This window comes from Diadema antillarum, unplaced genomic scaffold, assembly GCF_040938485.1.
Source record: "Diadema antillarum isolate AM-2024a unplaced genomic scaffold, OU_Dant_1.0 seq00000905_RagTag, whole genome shotgun sequence".
NCBI classification, from domain to species: Eukaryota; Metazoa; Echinodermata; class Echinoidea; order Diadematoida; family Diadematidae; genus Diadema; species Diadema antillarum.
The window spans coordinates 121,284-146,311 of NW_027271763.1; the positions used below are offsets into that span (position 1 = coordinate 121,284).

Here is a 25,028-nt window from a genome sequence, read left to right on the forward strand (position 1 = left end):
TCAGTGTAGTGGTTCTTTCCTTTCTTCCTCATCAAGTCTGTCCAAGATATCTTTATGTGCTACACAAAGAGGGGGTTGATAATATTATATTCATCATGATTTAGCATGATGCTTTGGGTGATCAACAGTGAAAACAGCCACCATGTCTGACTTTTAAAGCTTGAAACCTGTTATCAGGATAGAACTTAAACACAAATTTGGCATTCAGGAAAAAAAAATTAATGTAGAAATTTCAGAATGCTTTAATGCCTCTTAGAAAAAGCTAGAAGGCACAGTGATAATGTTTAACATGGAACATACTCCTCATGTGCAGGTCTGTAGACAAAGTATTTAATACAAATTTTGGGTGGGGAGGGTTTTTGGGTGATAGAGCTTGCAGAAGATGACAGCTGCTTCTTAAATAGAGTAGTCTAGAAACTTTGACCCCGACTACACCGAAAGTCCAGTCTCAATGGCAAGGCCGAGCCCCCAGTAGTTTTTGTGCATTTACACTGAGAAATCAGATTAAGAATACTGAATAATTCCTGAAGCCATTTTCATCTCTTTGTGGGTTTTCATGGTATGTGTTCACAATAATTGCTTCTAAATTATTGGGTCAGATCTACTGCGTGAATTGATACTGTTGAGGGAGCTTTCCTTTATCGGCCGAAGTGCTGCAGGACACAGCTAGAGTTTAGCAGCCCTGCTCGCATAACCTACACTGTACCATGTCATCTATTAGCACTTTCACACCAATTCAACAACAGAGACAAAACATGAAATTTAAAAAAAAAAAATCATTTAGGCCTATTCCCCTTGTTTGTCCTGCCATAGACTTTCATCTGTAATATTTTTTTTTTCCAGGCTTTAGTCTATGTGTCATGATTACAATGAGTGGTGTATCATGATTACAGAGCACCAACCCTGCTAAAGAATGCACAAAACGTTGTCCCTTTGTGGAGTCAGTATATAGGAATTGTTGTGATGAAAGAAGCTTTGATAGGCCCTATATTGTTTAGTCACGTCATATAGCCCTGAAACATAGCCATTTGCCTGGTACTACCCTTGAATAATTGCTTTCACTCTTTATGTAAGGTATGATAAAACAAACAGAAAGCCTCCAAAGAGATATATAGCCCATGTGGTTTCAGAGCTGGAAGAGCTCCAGTTTACTATAGCAGGAACTAAATGAAACAGAGTCATATACTCAAAAACAATTAGCAGAATGGCATGATATTCCATGTAAATAGCATCTAATAGGCCTACAGTGTACTTGGTAGATAAGGAAGCGAAATGAAAGCTGCAGGATAATTCCAGAACCAGACTTCTACACGTAACACTTCCATCAGTGCCTGGGAATTCACCCATCTGCTTATGGTTAATACAGCCAGAGAAATTTACACTTTGTTTTCCAAAACAGTCTAAAACAAAATTGATAAAAAGCTTTGCTAGATGGTAGATAGATCCAATAAAGGAGAGATTCCTTTAGTGGTGTTGGCTTCATTCAGAGCAGGGAGGTGGGCCCACCTCGCTGTTCAGAGAGAAGAAAAGAAGAAGAAAAATTGTGCTGTTATTCTTGGTGCAAAAGGGGAGCATATTTGCAAGTGACATGGAGTTTATAGTTTTTCATTTCTTTTTTATTCTAATTCTGAGGTGTATTACAGTTGTACCTTTAGATTTCATTCGCGATGTTTGGAGACACTATTCCTCAACCATGCAAAATTTTGTGACATTTGTAAGTGGGATTATGCTACCTTTAAACCACAGGCTTGTTTGTAGTGACATCCAAGCACATTTATCACAACCCAACATGAAACACTAGATCCTGTTACAGACATTGCACCCACACACCTGCAAAAGAGGTGGACAAGATTACACACACCCGTGTATTAAATGAATGGCCGCATAATATCAGCCATAGATTGGGTTCAGAAAGTTTGTACAACACTGTATTTCTCCTACATCATGTGGCAGGGCATTGTACATTGGAATTACTTCGCACTAGAGACCTCCCTTCCCATTCAAGTTTGCGAAACTCCAATTAAAGGACAAGTTCACCTTCATAAACATAAGGATTGAGAGAATGTAACAATGTTAGTAGAACACATCAGTGAAAGTTTGAGGAAAATTGGCCAATCGATGCAAAAGTTATGAATTTTTAAAATTTTTGTGTTGGAACCGCTGGATGAGGAGACTACTACAGCTTGTGAGTCATATGCGTACAACAGTATAAAGAAAATATAAAGAAAATTCAATATATTTTCACTTTTTTCACATAATAAAAGAGCACTTGACTTGGCTCTTTCTAAAGGCAGGGGGAATAATATTACCCATAACATTTGTCGGTAACGAGTCGGGGGAATGTGAACTTTTTTCATAAGATGAAATTTTGTGAAATTCTCTTTATATTTTCGTTATATTGTTGTACGCATGTGACATCTAAGTTATTCACACACTGCAGTAGTCTTCTCATCCAGCGAATACTGCACAAAAACTTCAAAAATTCATAACTTTTGAACGGATTGTCCGATTTTCCTCAAACTTTCAATGATGTGTTCTACTAATATTGCTACATTCTCTCAATCCTTATGTTTATGAAGGTGAACTTGTCCTTTAAGTTTCAGAAACTAATTTCCAAAGAATGAACTTTTGTAAACTCTTGATAATCAAAATATAGTATATGGACGTCTCTCCTTGCATGATAGTATAGTATTTCTAGTGTAAGTTTCAGTAGACCAGCCACCAGGAAAACAAATCATGGTATTGACCATGCATGCACTCCCAATAGCTCTGTATGGGGCACTGTGTGCTGTTATAGATATTATACTAATATTTACAAATATGATGATTATTTGTCAAGTGCATTCTATGAGAATGTCTGGGTTCCCTTTTTCCCCCACTTAAAGTTGTACTGCTATATCAATGATGTCTTCTATGTGAGATGTTTATGAAATTAAAAATAGGGAAGTATAGTTGTTCATTAGGGTTTTGTTTTGCGTGTTTGTTTGCTTGTTTGTTTGTTTTGTAATGGTGGTTTCGTGGAGGTATGATACATGCTTTAATATTGCTAATATTTACTGTTGTATCCTACACTGAAAGTAAACATGATTTGAAAGTGGTACTTGTAAAATATATTTTAAAGTGCTGTATCAACCTTCTCTGGATGCTCAATGTAAAGTGCTTTCAGCCTTTACATAGGCCACTGTACAAATGGCGTTCACAGTAAGTACACTATTTGTCAGTGCTACAGTATGAAACATTTTTATTTCAACAAGTTTGCTATAAATTTCTTATGTCGAGAATTGTTGGAGGGATATAAAATGATCCATCACTTGTTTAAGCCATCTTTGGGCGAAATTATGGACTCCATAACAAAGTGACGGCAGTTGCATGATTTTCTTTGGGGCTGCACCCCTCAGAAAAATAATGCTATCCTTACCACCTCAGAATCCATCATTTCAACTAGAGCTGCTCAGTGTATGGAGTGGGTCCCTTATTGTTTACTCTATTTCTTATGTTGCAATAGGAGTGAAGTAGAACTCCTGGTCATTTTATCTTTAGTAAGCTTCAAAGTACTCAGCCTGTATTTCGTCCATACCAATATTGATCTTCCGAGTCAATCACTGATGATTTTTATTATTTTGTTTCCATGATGGGCCGTCATGTCAATAGGGTAGTAAATATTAATCGCCTTTTGCAAGATTGGATAGATACGCCGTACATTGAAGGTGCCCTAACTGGTCTCAGTGAGGAGGTACCAGCTCATGCTCTTTTGATTGTCCCTAAGTCTCAGTAGTAGTGCTCGTAATTTGTCCTTTATGACTTTCTATTGGTGGTCAAGTGGGTACTGATAAGCTTGAAGAGATCTGTCAACCATATCAGCAGGTCGGTTGAGTCATCTGTCAACTGCTACTATAGAGAGCCTCTAGAGGGGACAGTGCCAAAGTTTTACCATACCTTTTAATAGCCAGTGAGCATATCGGTGGACATATTGGGTCATTAAATAGCCCTGCCATTGAGAAAGCAAGACATCAGTGGCAAATGCCAAAATCTGAAATGGAATGATTATGAAATCCTATTTGATACCTCATTAACTTGCAGTGTGAAAGTGGCAAAATCTTCAAAATGAATACACGTACCAATGTTCACAACAAAATGTTTCACCATAGGCTTGTTGAATTCCTAATTATCTGATATCAAGTAGAACTATAGGCCTAATGTGAGTATGAATGACAAATGACTGGTCACTGCAACTATTTAAAAAATGATAATAAAAAGTTTTAACGTTTCCCTTCAAAGTCGTAATGTCTGCCTGCATGAGGGAGGTACAGTGTACAGTAATTGATTGCACAATAAAAACTCTCTTGATTTATTACTTTTAGAGAGATTTGTTGCGGAGGTGTAAATGTGTCTGTACATTCTCAAAGTTCTGAACATTCGGTTATAAATGAGTAATCATAAATGTCTGAACTATACATGTACCAAGTGACACCGATGTGTTCTAATTGACATTTCAATTATTTTTTCTCCAACTCTGTCTATCCTTTTCATCTTCTCTGCTTGTCTCTTTGTTTCATTCTGTCTGTTTTTGTCCCCATCTTTCTTTTGTTTCTCTTTCCTGCTTCTTGTCTTTATCTGCCTCTTTATCTCTCTCTCTCTCTTTCTCACATACACACACGTTCTATCTTTCTTCTTGCTTTCTTCTTCATTTTATCTCCATCTCTCCCTCTCTGTTTTATAATTTGCTGTCTTTTTGTGTCTTTTTGTGTCTTTTTGTGTCTTCATCTGTCTCATTCTCTCTCTATCTGTCTCTCTTTCCATTACTGTCGTTTTATGTGTGTTTCCATCTTGTCTCTTTTGCTCCCTTTCTGTCCCCACCTGTCTCCTCCTGTCTCCTATTGTCTCCTATTGTCCTCCCGCTACAGGCCTGGAGTGAAGAGAGACGGCGATACTGCTATCTGGTCGACAGGTACTGCTCCCTCATCAAAAATGATGCGGCTTTCTTCAGCAAGGTGCGGTGGTGGTAGACTAACAAAAACTGTCATCAACTTTTTGGTCATTTTCATAGTCCATTTATTCTGTCGGTAGATTCTTATTGCTTAAAGCACTCATCTCACACTCACTCACAGTGTGTTAATTGATACTATCAGCTACATGAATGTATTTTTTCACTGTCTGTGCTATCCATTCTGATTTATTTTGGCTGCAGAGTGAAAAGAATCATAAGCATCTGTACAAGTACTCTACATTACTAATTTTTTTAGCAATTACATAGGGATACAGGGATAGTGGATCAGATTGAATGATGCTTTCCTTTGCTCAGGATTTCACAACAGGCTCTTGCTGATTAATTAGCATAGTATTGAAGCATGGCTTATATGGTAGTCTACTCTGTTTTAGTCCAGATTGGTTTGATTTTCTTTAGCTGAAAATTTTGTAGCTGTACACATTTCTGACTCCCAAACCAGACTATGTGTTGAAAGAAAATCCCAATTAAAGGATGAAAGTGAAATCAAACAACTTTCCAAGCACTGTATTCAATAGAGATGGCATTCTTGACAGTGTGAACAATTAATACTTGATAAATACGGACATGATTTGAATGTGATAGTGAAACTGGTGTGAGATGTCGGGCTACTGCTATCCAGATCGTTATGGTGGTCTCCTTGTAGATTGGCTGTCGCTCTTGGGTAGTGAATGACCAATCACAGTCACACATTTTGAACACAGCAACTACACAATTATGTTTACACCCAAACTATAGTTTTAAATGCATTACACCTGAGGAACTGTTATAAATACATATTGCACACAAGGTTCAGTGTTATACATGTACCAATGGGGGATTATCCCCTTCGCCCACACAAGGTGTAATACAGGACATTGTAGGTGTGACATTGTAGGCAGAATACGACACACGTATAACACATTTAACAAAGAAGCCACTCCACAGATCATTCGAGAGATATCCTTTGGTATTTACACATAGTAAACTACTGTAAAACATGATATATTCGCGGCATGAAATTTTTGCGAATTGGAGCCGACAGCCTTTTTTGTGGCATGAAATTTTCGCGAATTGCTACTGGCATTCAATGCATGTAGTGTAGACAAAAGCTTTCGCGTGCATTTTAATTTCGCGAATTTTGGCGCTCGCGAAATTAAAGTGCACGCGAAAATTCCTCGTTTTACAGTATACTATGTATGGGGCCTTACACTTATTACACACAAGCATCTCACATGTTTCAAGCAGGGGATGATATATATGTAGGCCTTTATCTCCAACAAACAATTACATACTCTTCAGAGAAAAAAAGAATATTAAAGGTGTTTTAGTGATGGCTTAAAATGATTAACTATTAAAAGTTGCAGTGTTTCACTAATATTATCTTTAATTCTTCACTGTAGCAACTTGTATTTTTATGAACTTTCTGTGTTTGAGAGATTTCACCCTACACTTGAGCAGCAAAGCATTTAACAGCAGCACCATGCATTCATGCATACACATTTGTAGGGTTCCTCTCTGACTGTTTCACTTGCACAGCTTATTTTCTGCACATTGTATTTGGTGATGTGGACAATAACCTCTAAATTTGAATTTGTTGACTAATGTATGGCTATTATCATTTACTCTACGAAGAGCAAATCATGACATTTGACCAAACCAGCAATTAAATGGAATTTAAAAAAAAAAAATCTGTCTCATCACTACTAAAGAACAAGTAGGAGGATGCAATTGGATCATTGCAACTTAAAATCCATCAATCTAAAGGAAGTTATCAAAGCAAGGCAGAATGTGTTTACTTTTAAGCATCGGCATGTATTGAATCAGAATCTTTCACGCACTCACAGCTATAGTACTGAGTAGACGTTGACAACTACTTGCTGATCAATCACACTGCGCAGTGTGTATGCAGGTACATTGCAGCTTGTCTTCCACAAGCCAGCAGGTACTTGAAATCTTGGAGTGTCACTTGAAGCGTGCCATGAAAAATGGTGCAAACGACCTGCTGTTTATTTGGCAGGCCGTCCATCTCATTGATAGATTCGCTCTCTTGGCTTGTAGAAAGGGGAGATTCAAACCGCTTTGTGTTGCTCTGTGCTTTTTGACTGACTGTACTGAACATTTATCAGTCATGTGGTATTGGGCAGGATTTGAGGAAAAATTCCCCCAGCTGCACATGTTGATATATTCTGCATACATGTATTGTAACATTGCCAATAAGCTGTATATAATTGATGTTACATTTTAATAGTGTGGTGGTGCCGAGGGGGATTTCTTAGCACTTTAATCGCAGCAAAGCGGGCATACATGAGCACATACGTATACAGCTGTATGGTAAATTGTTGGTAAGCATAATTTTCCCATTGATCATCTTCATTTGCTGTCCGGACTCATCTATTGTTGTCACATGCACTGTGCAGTGTATGTGACAAGTGGCTGGTTGGTCACAGAGAGTTACATGTAGCTTGTCTTGCAGTTAGAAAGCTGCTGGTTGGTATGAAACACAGAAAAGTATAGTTATGAAATGTTCAAAACATATGCAATAGATTCATCACACCTTTATAGAATAAGCATGCAAATCACTTCAGAGTATTATTATGCTGAAACTGAATAGAATCAGCATATCTTAATACCAGTGAAAGTTGCCTCTGTAGATATTCACCAAAGCATAATGAGCGGAGGCTGCATCTGTCCTGTATAATTTACCTAATCCTAAGTGTGAACCAGTTATAGGGATTAAAATGATCTATGTCTCAATATGTCATTACATTTGGCCCAGTTCCGAGTTTGTTTCTTATTTCTTGATTATTCTATACTTTTTTTTTAAACAAAGCAAGATAATTAATCTCTCAGGCAGATGTCATAATTTCCAAATTCATAAATTCAAAGATTTGTTTGTGGTACATTGGTTTAAATCTGTTTGTAACATAACTCACTATATTACAATCATGATCTGTAGTATAGTGCTCTGTCCTATACTCACTAAGAGTCTGTGTTTTCACAAGAAACACGATTGTCTGGAAATATTCACATGATAAGCCTAAAGATTAGGCCACCATAAAGCTAATTTCGTAATTGACCAGCAGTCAGAGATAGATTGCTAAATCTCCGTGGTCTCTTCTTTTGACATGACTTAATTAATATTCATTATGGTAAGTTGTGAGTATAGGGAATCATTTTGAAAATACCCAGTGGTGTAATATTAAGCAAGCAGTTCCTTATAGCATGTCCTGCTAAATTGGCTCATTGCCGTTCTAGGTTCTGAGACATCAGGTTTTTTTCCGGCCACTCAATCTACATTGCTATTAAGCTATACAAAGAAAACAACTTCGTTCATGCTAAAGTTTCTCTATAATATGCTCAAAACATCATAAACCTCAAATTAGAGGTTATTTGCAGATGCTGTAGTTACACTAATCCATCTCCTTAGGTCTAGTCTCTAAATCTTTTGGGATTATCACTTTTAGGATGATTATAAAAAAATGCGGTATAAACGAGGAATTGTCATTACAACCTTCTGAGATATGCTATGACTCTAATACTAATTGGTGTGGAGACTTCAGTGGCTAGGCACTGAGGTGAAAAATGGAATGATAACATCTTTTTAACATCATTTTTCCATTTATTGAATTCTAGGCCCAGAGTGTCCTCCACCATCGTCTTCCAAAGTGGACGGAGACATGCGACAAACCAGAGAAGCTTCCGGAAGAATGTGAAGATATCTTGAGTTTTGTAAGTCCACACACCACCTGCCTCTCTCTGTCTTCATTCTCGTTTTCTTCTTTGTCAGAGCTCCTTCTTTCTCTTCTTCTTCTTAATCTTCGTCTTGTTCTTCTTCTTCTTTGTCTTCATCTTGTTGTTGTTCTTCTTCTTCATCTTCTTCTTCTTCTTCTTTTCTTTTTTAATCTTCGTCTTCTTCTCCTCCTCCTCTTTCTCCCCTCCTCCTTCTTCTCTTCTTTTTTGATATCTTCTCCATCTTCTTTTCTTCTTCTTCTTCATTATCTTCTCCATCTTGTTCTTTTTCATTGTCTTCTTCCTTATGATCTCTGTCATTTCCATTTTCTTCTTCTTTTCTTCATCTTCTTTTTCTTCTCCATCTTCTTTTCTTCTTCTTTGACCTCCTTCCTCCCTTTCCACCCCTTTCTCCCCCTGCTGTAAAATCAATATTTTCTCTTCCATGTACTTCGTCCCTTTTTTTTTCCTTTTCTCTTCTTACTCCTCCATGATCATTCTTCTGTACTTCTTGTCTCCTTCCTTTCCCTTTTCCTCCATCTGTCATAACTTATCCTTCCTCTTCCTCCTCATCTTTTCTTCAATCCTTTTCCTCTCTTTCTTCCATCCTTCTCCAGCTTCCTCCCTTCCTTGTACTCTCCACCCCTCCCCCAACCCTTCCTTCTTCTTACCCCTCCTCTTCCTCTTCTTCCTCCTCCTCCTCTCCATCCCACCCATTCTCCTCCCCCTCTGTGTTAAAATCCCCACCCCCCCCCCCCCCCCCCTCCGCACCCATGATGCCGGTATCAGGGTGTCGAGTGTCGCCCATTGTAGGATGCATGAGCATGAGACTATTCGGCTACAACCATCCGTGCGCAGTCTTGTATTTGATTCATAATGCATGTAAATCGCTGGGGCAAGATTGTAATTGCTTTCGAACGAGTTTGACCAATCGCCTGCCCACCTGTCAACTCAGATTAATCGCAAGAAGCAAAAATATCTCGTATTCTCCTCTGTACTGTATATACCTTCTTGTGTCTAGAAGTCGGCGCAAGGGAAAAATAGAAAATGCTGTCATGCAAATGTCCTCTAGCGAGTTTAGGATTATTTCCATGATGGCCTCCTTCTCTTTAACCTGTCCAAGATGGGCCGATTTTGCTCCGACACGCATTTTCCATGGACCCCTGCCCATGTATACTCGGGACTCGTCCTCAATGGGTTAAACATTGCTCTGTAAACTTAACCGTAATTTGCTTGTCCTTTGCATTGATATTGGAGGCTTGTCTACAACAGTGTTAAATCAAGAATGCAAGAGAACCGGGGAGATATATGTGTAGTAGAAGCTGCTTTAGAATGACAGAATGTCTCTGCAAACAGGTTTGTAGCTGGAAGATTCTTTTTTAACCCTTTCTATGCTTTGAGCATTGATTAGCACCGAAAACCCCATTGTGTTGTAGATACTGTCCAAAGTCCCTGGCACAGAAAGGGGTAAACTGATGTAGGAGAATGTACCCGAGATGCATGTGGTCTGTTGAATCTGTATTCCATAGTTTAACCGATTGAGGACTGGCTGATATAGCTACAACGTGTATCTCCCATAGACTCTTGCCCAAGTATGCTCGGGACTTGTCCTCAACGGGTTAACATGTGATGCATGTGTGTGTATGGAGATTTATAACAGGCATATATCCGAACGTACATTGTACTTTGTGGTTTCAGTGAGACTCTTTGTAGTGTTCAGAAGTGAAGCTGTATAAACCTGTCATTTATGGAGTAATTTAGGGGAGAGTTTTTGATACTCGTGGCTTCCGTAAACCATGTTAGACCAGCAGCATGCGGGCTCTGATAGGGATGATGTGAACTGTGCGGAAACATACACAAGTGTAGTGGTATGTACAGTGTATGAGACATTCAACCACAGTTGCTGCACTTTTGTAGTGCATGAATTAATGACTTCCCTTGGCATTGGGAAGTAAAGGTAAGATAACGTGAGTGTCTGAGATGGTAGGCACCTGTCCCATCCCTTCATCCAGAAAAATGATTATACTCTCTCTCCCTCTGCTGTACGTATATAGTATGTTTATATCTCCCTGTCTCTATATATTTCTCTCCCCCATACCACTCTCTTTCTCTTTCTCCATCTCTCTCCCAGTCGAATGTACCTTTTTGTTTTCTTTTTATCCCTGTCGACTACCTGCTCTTGTATCTCTTTGTTTCTTTTACATCTGTATCCATCTGTGTATGTATATAGGATATCGACTGGTAATATCTCTGTATAAAATATGAATATTTGTCAATCTGTCTCTCTGTCTTTCCCTCTCTCCTTTCTCTCTCTTTATTAGTCTAGCTATGTGTGTATGTTTATATCTATCCATCTTATATCTATCTGTCTATATCTGTCTGTATATCCTAATATGTAGATAATAGATATATATATATATCTATTATCTATATATCTATCTGTGTATATATGCTATATCTGTCTGTATATGCTATGTAGAGAATAGATATATCTATCTATTATCTATTGTATATCTATCTGTATATATATGCTATATCTGTCTGTATATCCTTTGTAGATAATAGATATATCTATCTATTATCTATATATGCTGTATCTGTCTGTATATCCTATGTAGATAATAGATATATCTATCTATCTATCTTTATATCTATTTATCTGTCTTCTCCCCTTTTTATATTAGTAAGGGGCATGTGATATACAAATATACACTGTATATATACACACCACCACATAATATGTTTGTGCATACAAGTGTACGAGAGTCGGTATTTGTATCTATTTAGATGTTCATAGTAGAATGCCATCAAAACTTCTTGTTACAGCTGTGAGTAAATTTCAAATTGTAGATTATCATTCATTATACATGTACATCTGAATTTTACTATTTGAAATTAAATGAATGTTTGTTGTTCTATACTGGTCACTTCTCTGTTCAGCAGCTGCTGCATGTACATTGTAATACCATCCTTATTGCATTATTGATGATAATTTCACACTCCCATCTATTAATTTCACTCACAATAATGAAATACATGCATGAAACTTAAAACTTTTCCCACACTAATATCATCATATACATATACATAAGTCAGTTTGCTTATGTAATAAGAATAACTTCATGTAGTCTTTAATGAAGTGTGCCTTGCAATATCACAAGTTTTGGCATGTGTGTATTTTTTTAACACATTCCTGGAATAGGACTTTAGCCTAATGCGCTGTAAGAGTAGAGAATCAAAACCATGAAAGTCTCCTATTACTAGCTGATGAAAATTTTGAAATGCATTATCCATGTATCCTGCCCCTGTGGTTTACAATGGACTTGCAGGGTCCGGGTTTGACCTTTATTGTGATTGCCCACGAGCCAAGAGAGATGGTCTGAAATAGAGAGTGGGGTGGGGGAGGGGGTGCTATTAAAGACAGACATGGGAACAGCTGTGTCTGCTGAACGAGTAGACAGGCTCTTGCTGCTTGGTATTTAGAAGCAGTAGACGGACTTTTGCTAGCTACAAAGCTGTGGTATGAATGCTTTATTTTTGTCATGCAATGCATGCTGTAAGTAGTGCAGCCAGCAAAAAACAAAGAAAAAATAAAGTGAGGCGAAAGTAGTACACTTACTTGTGCTGTTTGTGGTTGTGTGGTGCAGTGAAAGTATTTTTATTTGTTTGTTGTTGTTGTTTCTTTATTCCTCTATGGACATGAATCGCTCTTGATCTAGAGCACTTTTGCTTTGTTGTATTTTTTTCCCTTCAGAAATAGTCTTGGCCTAGAATCTGTGCATGTGCATAACCTCTGGAGGCTTCAATATTAGCTGTTCAAACAAGTCAATCACTACACACACAAAAAAAAGGGGAAAAAAAGATGATGTATGCATGTGAGCATGTGTGTTGAGTAGTGCCCCGCTACCTTAAAAGCAGTGCCAATATTTACCCATGCTGCCTCTGTGGGCGAACATGAATTGGAAGAGTTCCCGGCTGATTGGCACCTATTTAGCCTCGTCCTTGCGGTAGAATGTTGCTCGACTCATCGCTTTGTTCTTTCGCTGTGCATGCTGTACGTTTATTGGAAAGCAGTCCTAGAATTACATATATATGCGCATGACCATCTGCCTGGAAATCAACTTTTATATTTTGTGTGGACTCCAGATGAATCTCTCCCATGGGAATGTGAATTACTATCAAAATGCTTGGGGTGTATGTACCATAATCTGCTCCTCAAGAAATCCTCCAAGGTTGACTTTCAGCATGATGTGGTCTTTTCAAATAGTGGTTCATCGGAAGTTGTTGTCATATCCAGAATATATACATATGTCTACATGTGTATGTATACATTTCATGTTGACTTGTATACAAGAATTTGTGGTCGTCAAATGTACTGTCCAAACATTCTCAATGACAAGTCAATACTAAGTGCTTTTATATTTGTAACAATTGATCAGCAGCACAATACATCCCACTACATCCCACTGTTTCTTTTCTTTTTTTCATACCTTTTTTTTTTTGCTTTTTGATCCTGCCCTTTAATCCTGCGTTGCTCATGCAAATACATGGAAACATTGACAAACATGTAACTATGCATTGGACTCACTTTGACTGTGCACATTTCATTCAAACCGTCACCCATTTCCCCTTCTCAGTCATTGCATAATTTTTGAGGGCCTGTCCACAATAAAGGGGTAGGGAAAAATAAAAAGATTAAGGTCTCAATTTGAGACTAAAGAAGCACTGTTTTCCTAGCTACAATGTACATTACCTGAAATAAAAAGATTTGTGAATATTACTTTTTATTGTGTTTTGTACTAAATTCATAAGCAAATAATTTATGGGGAAGCAGGAATTTTAGAGTCATAGATTTACAGATGTGGTGCTTTTTTCTGCTTTGTTGTCCAAACCATCAATTGGGCAGTTTTTTCGGCATTTTTTGGATTAAGTGGACAGGAGGCAATGGTGTCAACATACACTGTAGGTAGCTGTTAATGAATGTTACCCCAAAACGGATGAACAAACATACATCATAGCCCTAGAAGGCGTGATTACTGTGGACAGGCCCCATGACTGTCTCTGTGTCTACCATTTCACTCTTCGTTACAGGAAGAACATGTAAGGCAGAGTGCCGGTGGCCCGTCGACGACGGGCAGCAGCAGACAAAAGGGCCCCAAGGTAGCCCACTAGGTCCACTCATGTCCTAACCCTCTCATTCTGGGGGCCCATTTCATAAAAAAAGAAACAAAAATCCTCCAAAGATTTGCAGTCTACATGGTGACCAAAAAAAAATGATTAAAGGCCAATCAACTGTCAGAATTTTCATTGTTGCTATCACAGTGGTAACAAATATGTCTGAAGTTTACAAATTTTTTGCCAAGAGTTTTATGAAGTGGGCACCTGGTCAGAGAAATAGAAATCCATGTGATGTGTTCATGACCTGTTCTCGTTTCCGTATTGCTCCCTTTCCAACCACCCCTCCCCCCCCCCCACCCAATCTCCCCCCCCCCCCCCTTTTCCCTGAACTTCATTAACATTGCACCAACTCTGGTCCAATTTCTACCCCCAATAAATCAGCCTCTGTGATTGCCTTGTGCTCATTGATTTCAGCTAGCTGATCGCTTCCTCGTGGAAGTATTAAAAAAGTCAATTCCGCCCCCAAAAAGCCCCTATAGCAGGGGATGCTAGAAATAGTAATGCAATTTTAATGCTGCTATGATTTAGCACTAACTTTCACCCCTTCTTCTTCCACTGTGTAACAATTGAGGTCGACAGAAAGCAAACGTGTAGAGTAGCTAGCTCAAAGTCTTTAACGATAATGTGTAACAAATCACAAGTTTTCTCTTTTTTTAGATGTAATACATTTAACCCAGCACTTTGATCAATCCTGTCTATGCATCTTGACACATCAAGTGGGTATCACTTCATGGATGATAACACAACACTTGTAGCCTTCGACCCTGTGTAGATCAAGCACACTAATAGTAGTTTGTGACATGCCTTGACTTCAAGGGAACGATGAACATCACATTTTGCCATGTGCACGCTCCAAACTTTGTCACCCATTAACCTCGGCGTGCGGAGTCACATGACTTCCCGCGTCCCGTTCTGATTCGGTCCTGCACGTACAGTAACCCATCTCATCCGTAGAAAGTTAGTCGAGAGACTTCCATGCTTGTTTCAGATGGTGAGGGAGGGGAAAGATACAATTATAGTTCCTGTCAGGTGATGCGCTCTCTTGTCTCGCTCTTGGATGTGTTGCCATGGTGACGGGCAGCGGGCCTTCCTCCCTGTCACACTCTCATTCTCACTCTCTCATCCCCCCGGAGCAGGACTTCTCCGGTCCCCTAGAGACCCCTCTGCAGCTGGAGCTGAGGAACTCGAGGCGACTTGTCGAGCGCAACATCCTCCTGGCGCAGAACGAGGAGCGCACCAAGAAGTCTCCCCAACATGAGGTGAGCGCCGGGAGTCGTCGAGCCGAGGGTGATCTCTCCACTTGAGAACTCCTCTCATCCAGATCGGGCAACTCTTGTGAAGCAAACATGTCTTTCCATCAAAAAGTGTTGTTCTTTTCCAAAAATCACAACTTTCTTAATTCCATTTCATTTCATTTTGTGTTTAATGTTTTCAATGTTCAACGAAGCAATCACATTATTTTTAGAGTCTGAAGCAAACAAGGGAGACGAGATATCAGCAGTGGCCAGAACGTGGGACTAGATGTGGAAAATAAGAGAAGAGACTCAGAATTAATACATCAAGATTCATATCTTTCAATCAGTGGATTTTTCATTGTATTTCTTTTCTGGTTTTCTTGGCCTTATGTGTACACATATCACTGATATTCTTTGTTAACCCGTAAACGGTTGTGATAAATAGCAAAGGCTGAAGAGCGTTAAATTTTTTCTTGATTTGTTTTGTTTTGTTTTGTTATAATCAATTTGTTTCTTTTGTTTTGTTTTGTTTTATTTTGTTTTATTTTGTTTTGTTTTGTTCTATTTCTTGATTGCTCTGATACAAAGTTAGAAGGTAATGGTAGGGTGATGTACATTTGTACACTGTCAATTGCCATTGGCAGTGTACCTGTTTTAGTCACGACCAATGACACTGGTGTTGTTGAACTGTGTCTGGGGATGTGCTCCAATTAATAAAGGGCTCCCCCTCTGGGATTACGTTAGTCAGGAACGACAGGTGACCTTCCTTTGCTAATGATTTATGTCGGCATCTCTGAGAGATGCAGCCCTCTTTCTGTTACCGCTGCACCCCACCGGGGCCATCCCCCACCCCCCTCGTCTGCCTCCTGGGGGAGGAAAGGTGTGTTACCTGAAACAGGATGGGGGAAAATACTGCACCCTCGCCTTGGAGTAGACCAATCTAGTCGTGAGATTGATACGAATCCACCTCTCTATATTGGGGTGTGTGTTGGTCTGCATAGCAGCATGTTGCAAGTGCAAACCCTCTTGTCAGGCATAACAGTTGGTACAGTAAAACCTGTTATTTTTTGCATATTTTTTACAGATGCTGTTTGACTATAAATTGAATAGCACCCGAAGTTATCGCAACCTGATCTTGATCATATTGCAAGTAATTTCAGAGTGAATTAATAGGAATCAGTGCACGTACGATAGCTTTAGTGTCAAATCGCAAAAAGAACATCTTGCGAAAATGTCTCTGACCACCTCATATGCATAAATATTCATATGTGGAAATAACAGGTTTTACAGTTAGGAGCTAGTACAGTGTATACCTGTCTGTGTTACTGCAAAACAAGACATTTCTCTTGCCCTAATTGTTTTCCTGAATTGGAGCCGATGGCCTTTTTCGCAACACGAAATTCCACGAATTGTCACTGGCATTCAATTCATAGGGAGTAGACATAAAGTTTCGTGTGCATTTTTTAATTTTGCGAATCTTGGCTCTCACGAAATTTGCGAAATTGAAATGCACACAAACATTTCTTGTTTTACATTATCTTGAATTTGAACTGCTTCATTGATTCCTTCTCAGGTAATTTATCAAAAATAAAAAAAAAATCTTTGGTTGCACAGCACTGAGTGAGTTAAGGTATTGTTCGTAGAAGTGTGGCTTTACATGTAGGCACCCATTGCTTTCACCTGTTTTTGCACAAGTACAAGTGTACGTTTTCAGACCAGATCCTAGAAGCTAAAAAATGTCTGGGTTCTTTCCACAGCAACGCTAATGCATTACATCACACAGTTATGTGCGTGAGTTTATAGTTAAATGTTTGTCAGCGATTGGGTGAATATGATCATGTGACAGCTGTCCATTTGTAATGTTCTCCCATGTACTTGTATGAATGATAAGAGAAACAATGCATACTTTGCAAGATCGACAGGAAAGTAAATATGAAGGAAAAGGTTGATTCATTGAAAAGCAGAGCTTTTAAAACATGGGTCACTCATTAAAACAAATATGTATGCTGATAACATACTGTCCACAATCTATGTACAGTAGTTTGTATAGCGTTGAATGTAATGCAGATTTAAATATATAAAGTGTATTGTAAGCTGTAATTATTTCAAAGTACAGAAGAAATACAAATTGGGAATAAGATATCACTGTCAAGGCCTAAACAGTATTCATTGAACTATGTGTACCAGGAAAATTTGGTAACAAAAACATGCACACATACACCAAAAGTCATGATTTTGTACAAAGAAGAAAGAACACAGTGATTTACACGTAATATACAAATGATGCATAGATCTGAGTGCATCAGTTAGAATTGTGTGTATAAGGGTGGCTATGGAATGCTTTCAAAGGGATCGTATAGTTTTGGTTGAGAACTAATTTCAGGTTTCTAACATTTTTTGGTGAGATAATGAGAAACCTCTTATGAAATATGAAAGAGCATGTAATTCTATGAGGAATTCAACATTTATTTGATGAAAATTGGTTTTGAAATGGCTGAGATATCTAAAAAAGAGCAATTCTAAAGTGTGGGACCCACACTTTATTACGATCGCTTTGTTTTACTTTGTTTTTGGATGTTTCAGTCATTCCAAACCCGATTTTCATTAAATAAACTTTGAATTCCTCTTAAAATGGTATGCTCTGTACTATATCATAAGTGTAATTCTTGGTATCTCACAAAAATTTAAAAGCCCAATTTTCATTTACACCAATACTGTACCATCCCTTTAAACCTAGAGGCAGAGCCGAGTGGGTTTAGGCTAAATTCTATTGTTACCACGTGCGCACTATTCCTACTGATGCATGAAAAGACATGTACGACATCTGTTTTATAGAATAGGGGACCATTTTCTTGCCAGAAATCCATTATGTTTCCCGATGGCAAATTTAATGTGTACATTTCCTTTTGGCTTGCCATAGACGAAAGCCCCCAAGCCATACATCCTGTACTTCAAAACTCTGCATCCAGTATTTACTGGATGCATGGCAAAAGTACTGGATGCGTGGTTTTCTAGCCAGTAGGCATCTCTTACCGAGTGCGCGAACCCTTGCTACAAGTGCGCATGCTCTTGCTACAAGTGCGGGATAACATGTTTACAGTGGCTGTCTTCTGTGAGGCAGCGTGCGGCAAGTAGAAAATCAAGACACAGCTCTCGACCAATGAGATAGCAGGATTTTTGCTACCCATCCTATGATACAGACAAAGACAGAAGAAGCAGATCAAGGAGAAAAAGATAGGTCTGCATGATAGAACACACCACTCCATCGTCAGTACTGGTGAAAGCATAAATGTATTTTTTGACCAAGAAATCATCAGTGGCGGGAGAGAATTATAGTTTGTGCAAATGATGGTGGTGTCCCATGGGGGGGGGGGGGGGAGGGAGGAATCAAGTATGTGCAATTACCATAATACAGTAGTTTGAATTACCCAATATTCACGCTACACATACTTCACATACTACACATACAATGGCCGCCAAGATTTGACCCCGTCTTTGAAGATTCAGCTGTATGAGATGGTTCACACTCTTTTCTCTTCACTACATTGACCCACAGCCGCACTCTCCTAAGACGGATGCAGAGCGCCCCCTGTCGGTGGAGGTAGAGGGGCAGCAACCACCACCACCAAGCAGCACCAGTGGTCATGGTATGACCACTAGCTACAGCGCCACCTTGCCCAACATCAAGAGGCTTGGAATGGGCAGTGGCCACCCGTCTGTCCACCAGCTGCCCCTAATGCAGGCCCAACTCCAGCAGCAACAGCCACCCCAGCAGCCACCCCAGCCACACCCACAGCAACAACACCAGCAGCCCCAGCAGCACCCACAGCAACACCCACAACACCAGCAGCAACAACAACAGCCACCACAGCAGCCGCAACAGAACACCCCACCCAGCGTGCTGGCCAGACACTCCAAGTCCCTCAAATCTCCTCATCACCCTCACAGTAAGGCACAACTACATCATGTAGGGCAACATGAACTACCACTTTGTACACTGGCATGTTATAGCAATCACTTCGGTTGGATAGTAGCAACAGTGTCAAAGTGTTATTTTTATGGCCACAGTTTTTATAAGCCCAAATGAGCACACCTTATTCATTTCAATTTTCTTAGGGAACAGCAAAACTGCTTTGCTCATCTGCCCCAAGTTAACACTACCATTTTCTAGGATTGGAAATGTTAATTGATGTTGTTTGAATTACATACATGTATCTATCTTTTAATCTAGGGTGTCTATCTATGTAGATATTATGCAAGTATATACACTGTATGTATCTAATCCCCTATGCATCTGTCTGTCTTATTGTCTATTTTTCTGTCTGTCAATATACTTTATTTTGCAGTCTTTGTGTTTTTTACATGTGCAACTCCACTTGGATTTATTACAGATTTATTATGGAAAATATCGACTTATACAAAGAAGGCATCCAGGATCAAGAGTTAAGAATAATTCTAAGATCTATCCATCTGCCACCATTTAATCAGTAAATCACATACGTTGTACAAATACTTTACAGTGTAGATGTTTCACAAGAACCCGCTCTCTCCCCTTTAGGCATGTCGCAGACGTTGCCCCGCCAGTCGTTCATGCGGCGAGTGTCGGAGACTGGCGACATGATGGACAGCGATCAGAAAATGACCCGGGTCCAGGCCCTCTACGGCCACATGGCCACGGGAGAGACCCAGCTCAGCTTCAACGAGGTGTGTTCTGTAAAACGAGGAACGTTCGCGTGCATTTTAATTTTGCGAATTTTGCGAGCGGTAACATTCGCGAAGTCAAAATGCACGCGAAAGTTCTTGCCTACACAAATGCATTGGATGCCAGTGGCAAGTCGCGAAAATGTCATGCTGTGGAAAGGGCCGTTGGCTTCAATTCGCGAAATTTTTGATGCCACGAATATATCATGTTTTACAGTATGTGTGTTCGGGGAATTGCAATGCAGCATTGGGATCTCTTTCTTGTCATTCGGAACTGAGCGACAATAAGACCGACCATAGTGTTCCAAATTAAATTCAATATGCTTTGAATGAACCCATGTTTGTGTACAATCAAAGGTTGCCTTTAACTCTATTGTTACTAGTGGAGGGTGTGCGTGTTCTTCGCCTGTGGAATTTTGAAATTGTGATCCTGATGAGATGATAAACTCAAAACAAAGAAACAGAGTATCTGCAAGACATTGTTTCAATACTGTATGCAAGGATTTTCACCTTTTCTCATACATACTTTCATTCAGCAGTAAATTTCACATGAACAATGTACCTAATGTCAGAATTTTATGCACAAATTGTATAAAGCACACCCTTCCATCAATGATATATTTACACTAGTGTGTAGATTTCATTTCAGGTTACATAATGTTCTTTAAAGTCTTCCTCCACTAGCTCACGACAGAAAGAAATTGAATGTAGAATTTGTGAGGCAAAATTGTGTACCTTTTAAAAACAAAAACTAAGATCACTTGAATGTTGTGAGATGTTTTCCCTTCAATGTTATTTCAAGCCTTGAAAATTTTATTTTCCTCACACTTTCAACATTCTTTCTGCATTTGCTGAAAAAGATGACACAATATCATAAATATCTTTTATATCAATATCTACTTAATGATTAGTAGGGGGAAACCTCCCCTTTAAAAAGCAAGAAATCTTCTCCTGTCAGTCTTGTACATCAAGAGAACGAGTAATCACTTAACATGCTCAAAAGAGTTCTGAACAAGACAGAACAGTTTCCATTACTGAAAAAACTGTAATTTTCTTCTTTTTTTCCTTGTTACAGGGTGACATCATTGGCCTAATAGGCCCAAAGAACAACGGCTGGTTTTACGGACACAATTACCGCACCAGGAAAAATGGCTGGTTCCCCATCTCGTACACGCAGCCCTTGACTGACCTTGCCCCACGAACGAACGGAACAAGGTAGGAATTGTCAAGACTTTGTCGACTCTAGCATGAAGAACAATCTAAACAAATTAAAACGGTGAAAGTTTCATAGAAATCTTGCTCCCCCTGGTAGTAAGAGAGTTTTTGTTATTTTCGTATTTTGCATGTTTTACCCAGCAGTTGGTATCAGTTGTGATAGCATGTGCATTTTTAATAATCTGATGTCATTGCTATTGCTTCTCTCTTATCACTGTTATACTGGAAATTCTATTAACTTTCACACTTATTTTCACTGTAATTTGGCTACTACCTGTATGTCTCTTCCGTTCGAATACCCTGCGAAATCATAATGATACAATGATTTGATGAGAGGCATTAAGATTATTTGCGCTTGAGTTGATATTGTTTGATTTCTGGAGTGGACAGGGAACTGCCAGTTGTTTTCCCTCTGGCCAGTAATTTTTTGAAAAGGATTATAGGGGAGAAGAGAGAGTTATGTGCATCATACATCCTGGTCAAATAATCATGATGATGATGACACAACAGCAGTGATGCAATGTGCAATTGATGCCTGAAAAGACATTAGAGCTGCAAAGTATCCTTGGTTCTGCAAGAAGCTCCCTGAAAATTTATTTTCATATCCTGAAAGGTGAATGTAAAAAAATCTTGGCGTATCATGGCAATTACCCCCCTCCCCCTCGGCTAAATACTGGTTAGTGATAAGGTTAGAGTAAAGATTAGGGTTAGGGTTAGGGTTAGAGTTTGGGTTAGGATTAGGGTTAGAGTTTGGGTTAGGATTAGGGTTAGGATTAGGATTAGGTTCAAGATCAGGATTAGGGTAGGGTCAGGGGGAAGGGTCTGGGGTAATTGCCCTAGACCCTGTCTCAGTAATGTAAGAATTACATTTTCCCACTGAGATGCGTGTTACACACAAGTATCTTCCTCATTGCCTAATGGATCTTCCCTGACTTGATGCTGGAATGTTGGGTTAGCCTAGGTATATCAATTCTTGTGTTCGAACTCATCCTAGCAACAGCATGGTAACCGCCAAGGCCGTTGGAGCCAGTATGGACAACCTGCCGAGTACCGGTAATGACTACCCCACACCCGACTACTCCGGGCCAGCCAGCCCCATTCACACCGTGGCCCCCGCCTCCACCACCGTCTCCCTCCCCCAGGTGGGCATCGCCATGCCGACCACGTCCACCCAGGTCCACAGCAACAGCCAGACCACGCCCACTTCGCCCGTGACGGCCACCGGCAACGGCATGATGGGAAACGGCGGGCTCAAGTCGCCGGGACTGCTGATGACGGCTCCCCAGAGTCAGGGTAACGAGCAGTTCCCTCCACCCCAGCAGCACCACCCCCAGCAACCTACTCAGGGGGGTAGCTCTTCCTTCCACCCAACACCATCGGTTCCCACGACAACAGCCCCAGTGCAGGTAGGCATTCTCAGCTGTGATATTCAGCATACTCTTTACTCTGTTGGATGATGATGATGATGATGATGATGATGATAAAAATGTAGCAAATCAAGCAGTTTAGGATCAGTATCAGGTATACTCAGAATCTGGTCTGCAATCACTATGTTTTAGGACAAAATGAAACACTTTTGCAACAAGTGCTGTATCAGAAAACAGTGTGCCTTTTGTATGTGTGTGTTTGTGTTTGTGTACATGTATGTTTTGTGTTTGTGTGCGCACGATTTGAGTGAACACTTTTGTATTCTTGTTTTCTCCGTCATGCTGCTGTCAGCGTGCACTTCTATATTGTGAAAATAGGCACTCAGTGAAGACTTTCAGTGGCAAAATCAAACTTTCTAAAAGTTACAGTAAATGATGCTTATAATTTCTATAAGATGCGGGAGCTAGAAACATGGTTACATGTTGCAGTACTGGAAAATGCACATAATATGCACTTGGTGAAAATGAATTAAATGTTATACAGTAGGTACACATCTTGTTGTACTGTGTGAAATACATGTATATGCCAGTTTTGATTGGCATTACTCCCTTATCTTTTGGAACTACGTATGCACAATATTTAGGTAAATCTAAATCATTTGAAGAGATGTGCATGCTATAGAATTTCTTATGACCAGTTCTTCTTTATGTTTTGTTTTTTTGTGGCATCCATTTTGATGCCTCTCAGTCCGACGTGCAGCTGTCTCAGATCCAGCTGTCCATGACGGAAGAGACCAACACGGTGCCCTCTCCCAACGGCAGCCCAGTGGAGCGTGATGCGGATGGGTAGGTCACCCTCTCACCCCAGTCCCACCTACATGTGCCTTCTGTAGTGTAGAGGAAAATGGGTGAAGGACTTGACACCATAAGTCAAAAAATGAGCCAGGCATTACAAAAAGGAGGTTAAAGGGACTGTACAGTACTGGTTGAGATGAGGATTCAGGTTTATAACTTCTTTTTTTTTTTTTGGTGAGATAATGAGAAACCTCTTCTGAAATATGGAAGAGCATGTAATATAAAGAAGGATTCAACATTTATTTGATGAAAAATTGGTTTCAAATGGCTGAGATATCCAAAGAAAGCAATAATAGTAAAATGCAACAGGCCACAACTTTTATTAGGATCTCTTTGTTTCACCTTGTTTTTGGATATCTCAGTCATTTCAAAATCAATTTTCATTAAAGAAACTTTCAATTTCCCTCAGAATTGTTGCTCTTTAACATCTCATAGAGTGGTTTCTCAATATCTCGCAAAACGTTAGAAGCTAAATCCTCACCTCAAACCAGTACTGTACAGTCTCTTTATTTTTTAAAGCTTCTACCAGCCTTTTAGTAATCTTGCTGCAACTTCTTCCTGGATGCTGATGATATTAATGTTTTGGAAGAAACTTTTTATACAGTAGGAGCTGTTGTTTAGGAAATTTTCTTGTACTGAAGTAAGCCCTTGGCCCGCGTCAACTCACAACACTCCTGAGTGATGATGAAACACAATTAACAAAAATACATCATGAAATGAATATATTATTTTTTGCATTAGCATCACAGTGCCAAATCCACAAAAATTTTTGTGTGTTTACAGAAGTAACTGTCGTTGCCTCAGTAGACAGCTCACAGTGGTATAAAGGAATTAGAATAAAAAGAAAAGAAAAAATACATAAATAATGAAATATCCAGGGGGAAAAAAAGTAAACCATTGATTGCTTATCATTAGAATAGTCTTTGAACTGAAGTATGCAGTGAATTAGTCTGTAAGTTTGAATATACAGAAAATGTTGAGAAAAGTGGTCACATTATCACTGTTTGATTGAATCTATAAATGCAAAAGATATGCAGGTATTACTGGAAGAGATTGAAATTTGATGCTTTTGGGTACAAGTGTAATGCAGTGTTTATGCACTAGAGCAATGTATTCTTCTCTGCAGAGGAATTCATCGTCGGTGGCCTCTTTTCAATCTATATTTTTGCAGGAATCCCTTTTTCAAAGATTCAGCTCCGCAAGACAGTGACCAATGACCGATCGGCACCGATGATTCCCAAGGGGACTATTCCATGGGGTAAGTAGAAAGCAAGTGGCCATTTGTATAAGCGCTCTATCTTTTCTTATGTCACAAATTGCAAGATTTGATCTTGTGCGATTGGTGTATAGTTTCTGATACACGTATATCCAGGTTATGTTCAATAAAGGTACAAAAATTAAATCAATTCATCTGGACTTTCTGTTTTGATTCCGAGAACACTATCGAATCAGACAAGCTGATGAAGCATCCAATATCGGACATGAAACCATTCTCAGAAGAAAAGCAGTAAGTCCAGATGGATTGATTTTTAATTTGTTTTTTTGATCCTATGCACTTTATGAAGTACCAAACTCTTCTCTCACCAAATGTGCACAAGACTGTAGGGACAAATAGAGATTGGAGTTTATTAAAATGCCATCCCTTGTTTTTAAGATGGTGTTGCTAAAATGATTTGACAGAAATGAGACTGGGTACCTTTGAAGTGCCATCCCTTCTTTCATTAAAGGCAACCTTGACCGAGTGATTTCACAGAAATGCAT

The 25,028-nt window shown here is 39.3% G+C and overlaps 1 protein-coding gene across 1 annotated transcript in view; it reads left to right on the forward strand.

The window, feature by feature from the left end:
* Window positions 1-25,028, forward strand: part of LOC139741112 (BAR/IMD domain-containing adapter protein 2-like) — a 115,278-nt gene that overhangs the window by 89,002 nt on the left and 1,248 nt on the right. Inside the window, exons 7-14 of the mRNA XM_071651701.1 lie at window positions 4,905-4,991; window positions 8,621-8,716; window positions 15,031-15,153; window positions 18,686-19,076; window positions 19,688-19,833; window positions 20,906-21,045; window positions 22,040-22,451; window positions 23,161-23,258. Coding sequence (XP_071507802.1) covers window positions 4,905-4,991; window positions 8,621-8,716; window positions 15,031-15,153; window positions 18,686-19,076; window positions 19,688-19,833; window positions 20,906-21,045; window positions 22,040-22,451; window positions 23,161-23,258 — 1,493 coding nt within the window. The remainder of the gene's footprint in view (window positions 1-4,904; window positions 4,992-8,620; window positions 8,717-15,030; window positions 15,154-18,685; window positions 19,077-19,687; window positions 19,834-20,905; window positions 21,046-22,039; window positions 22,452-23,160; window positions 23,259-25,028) is intronic.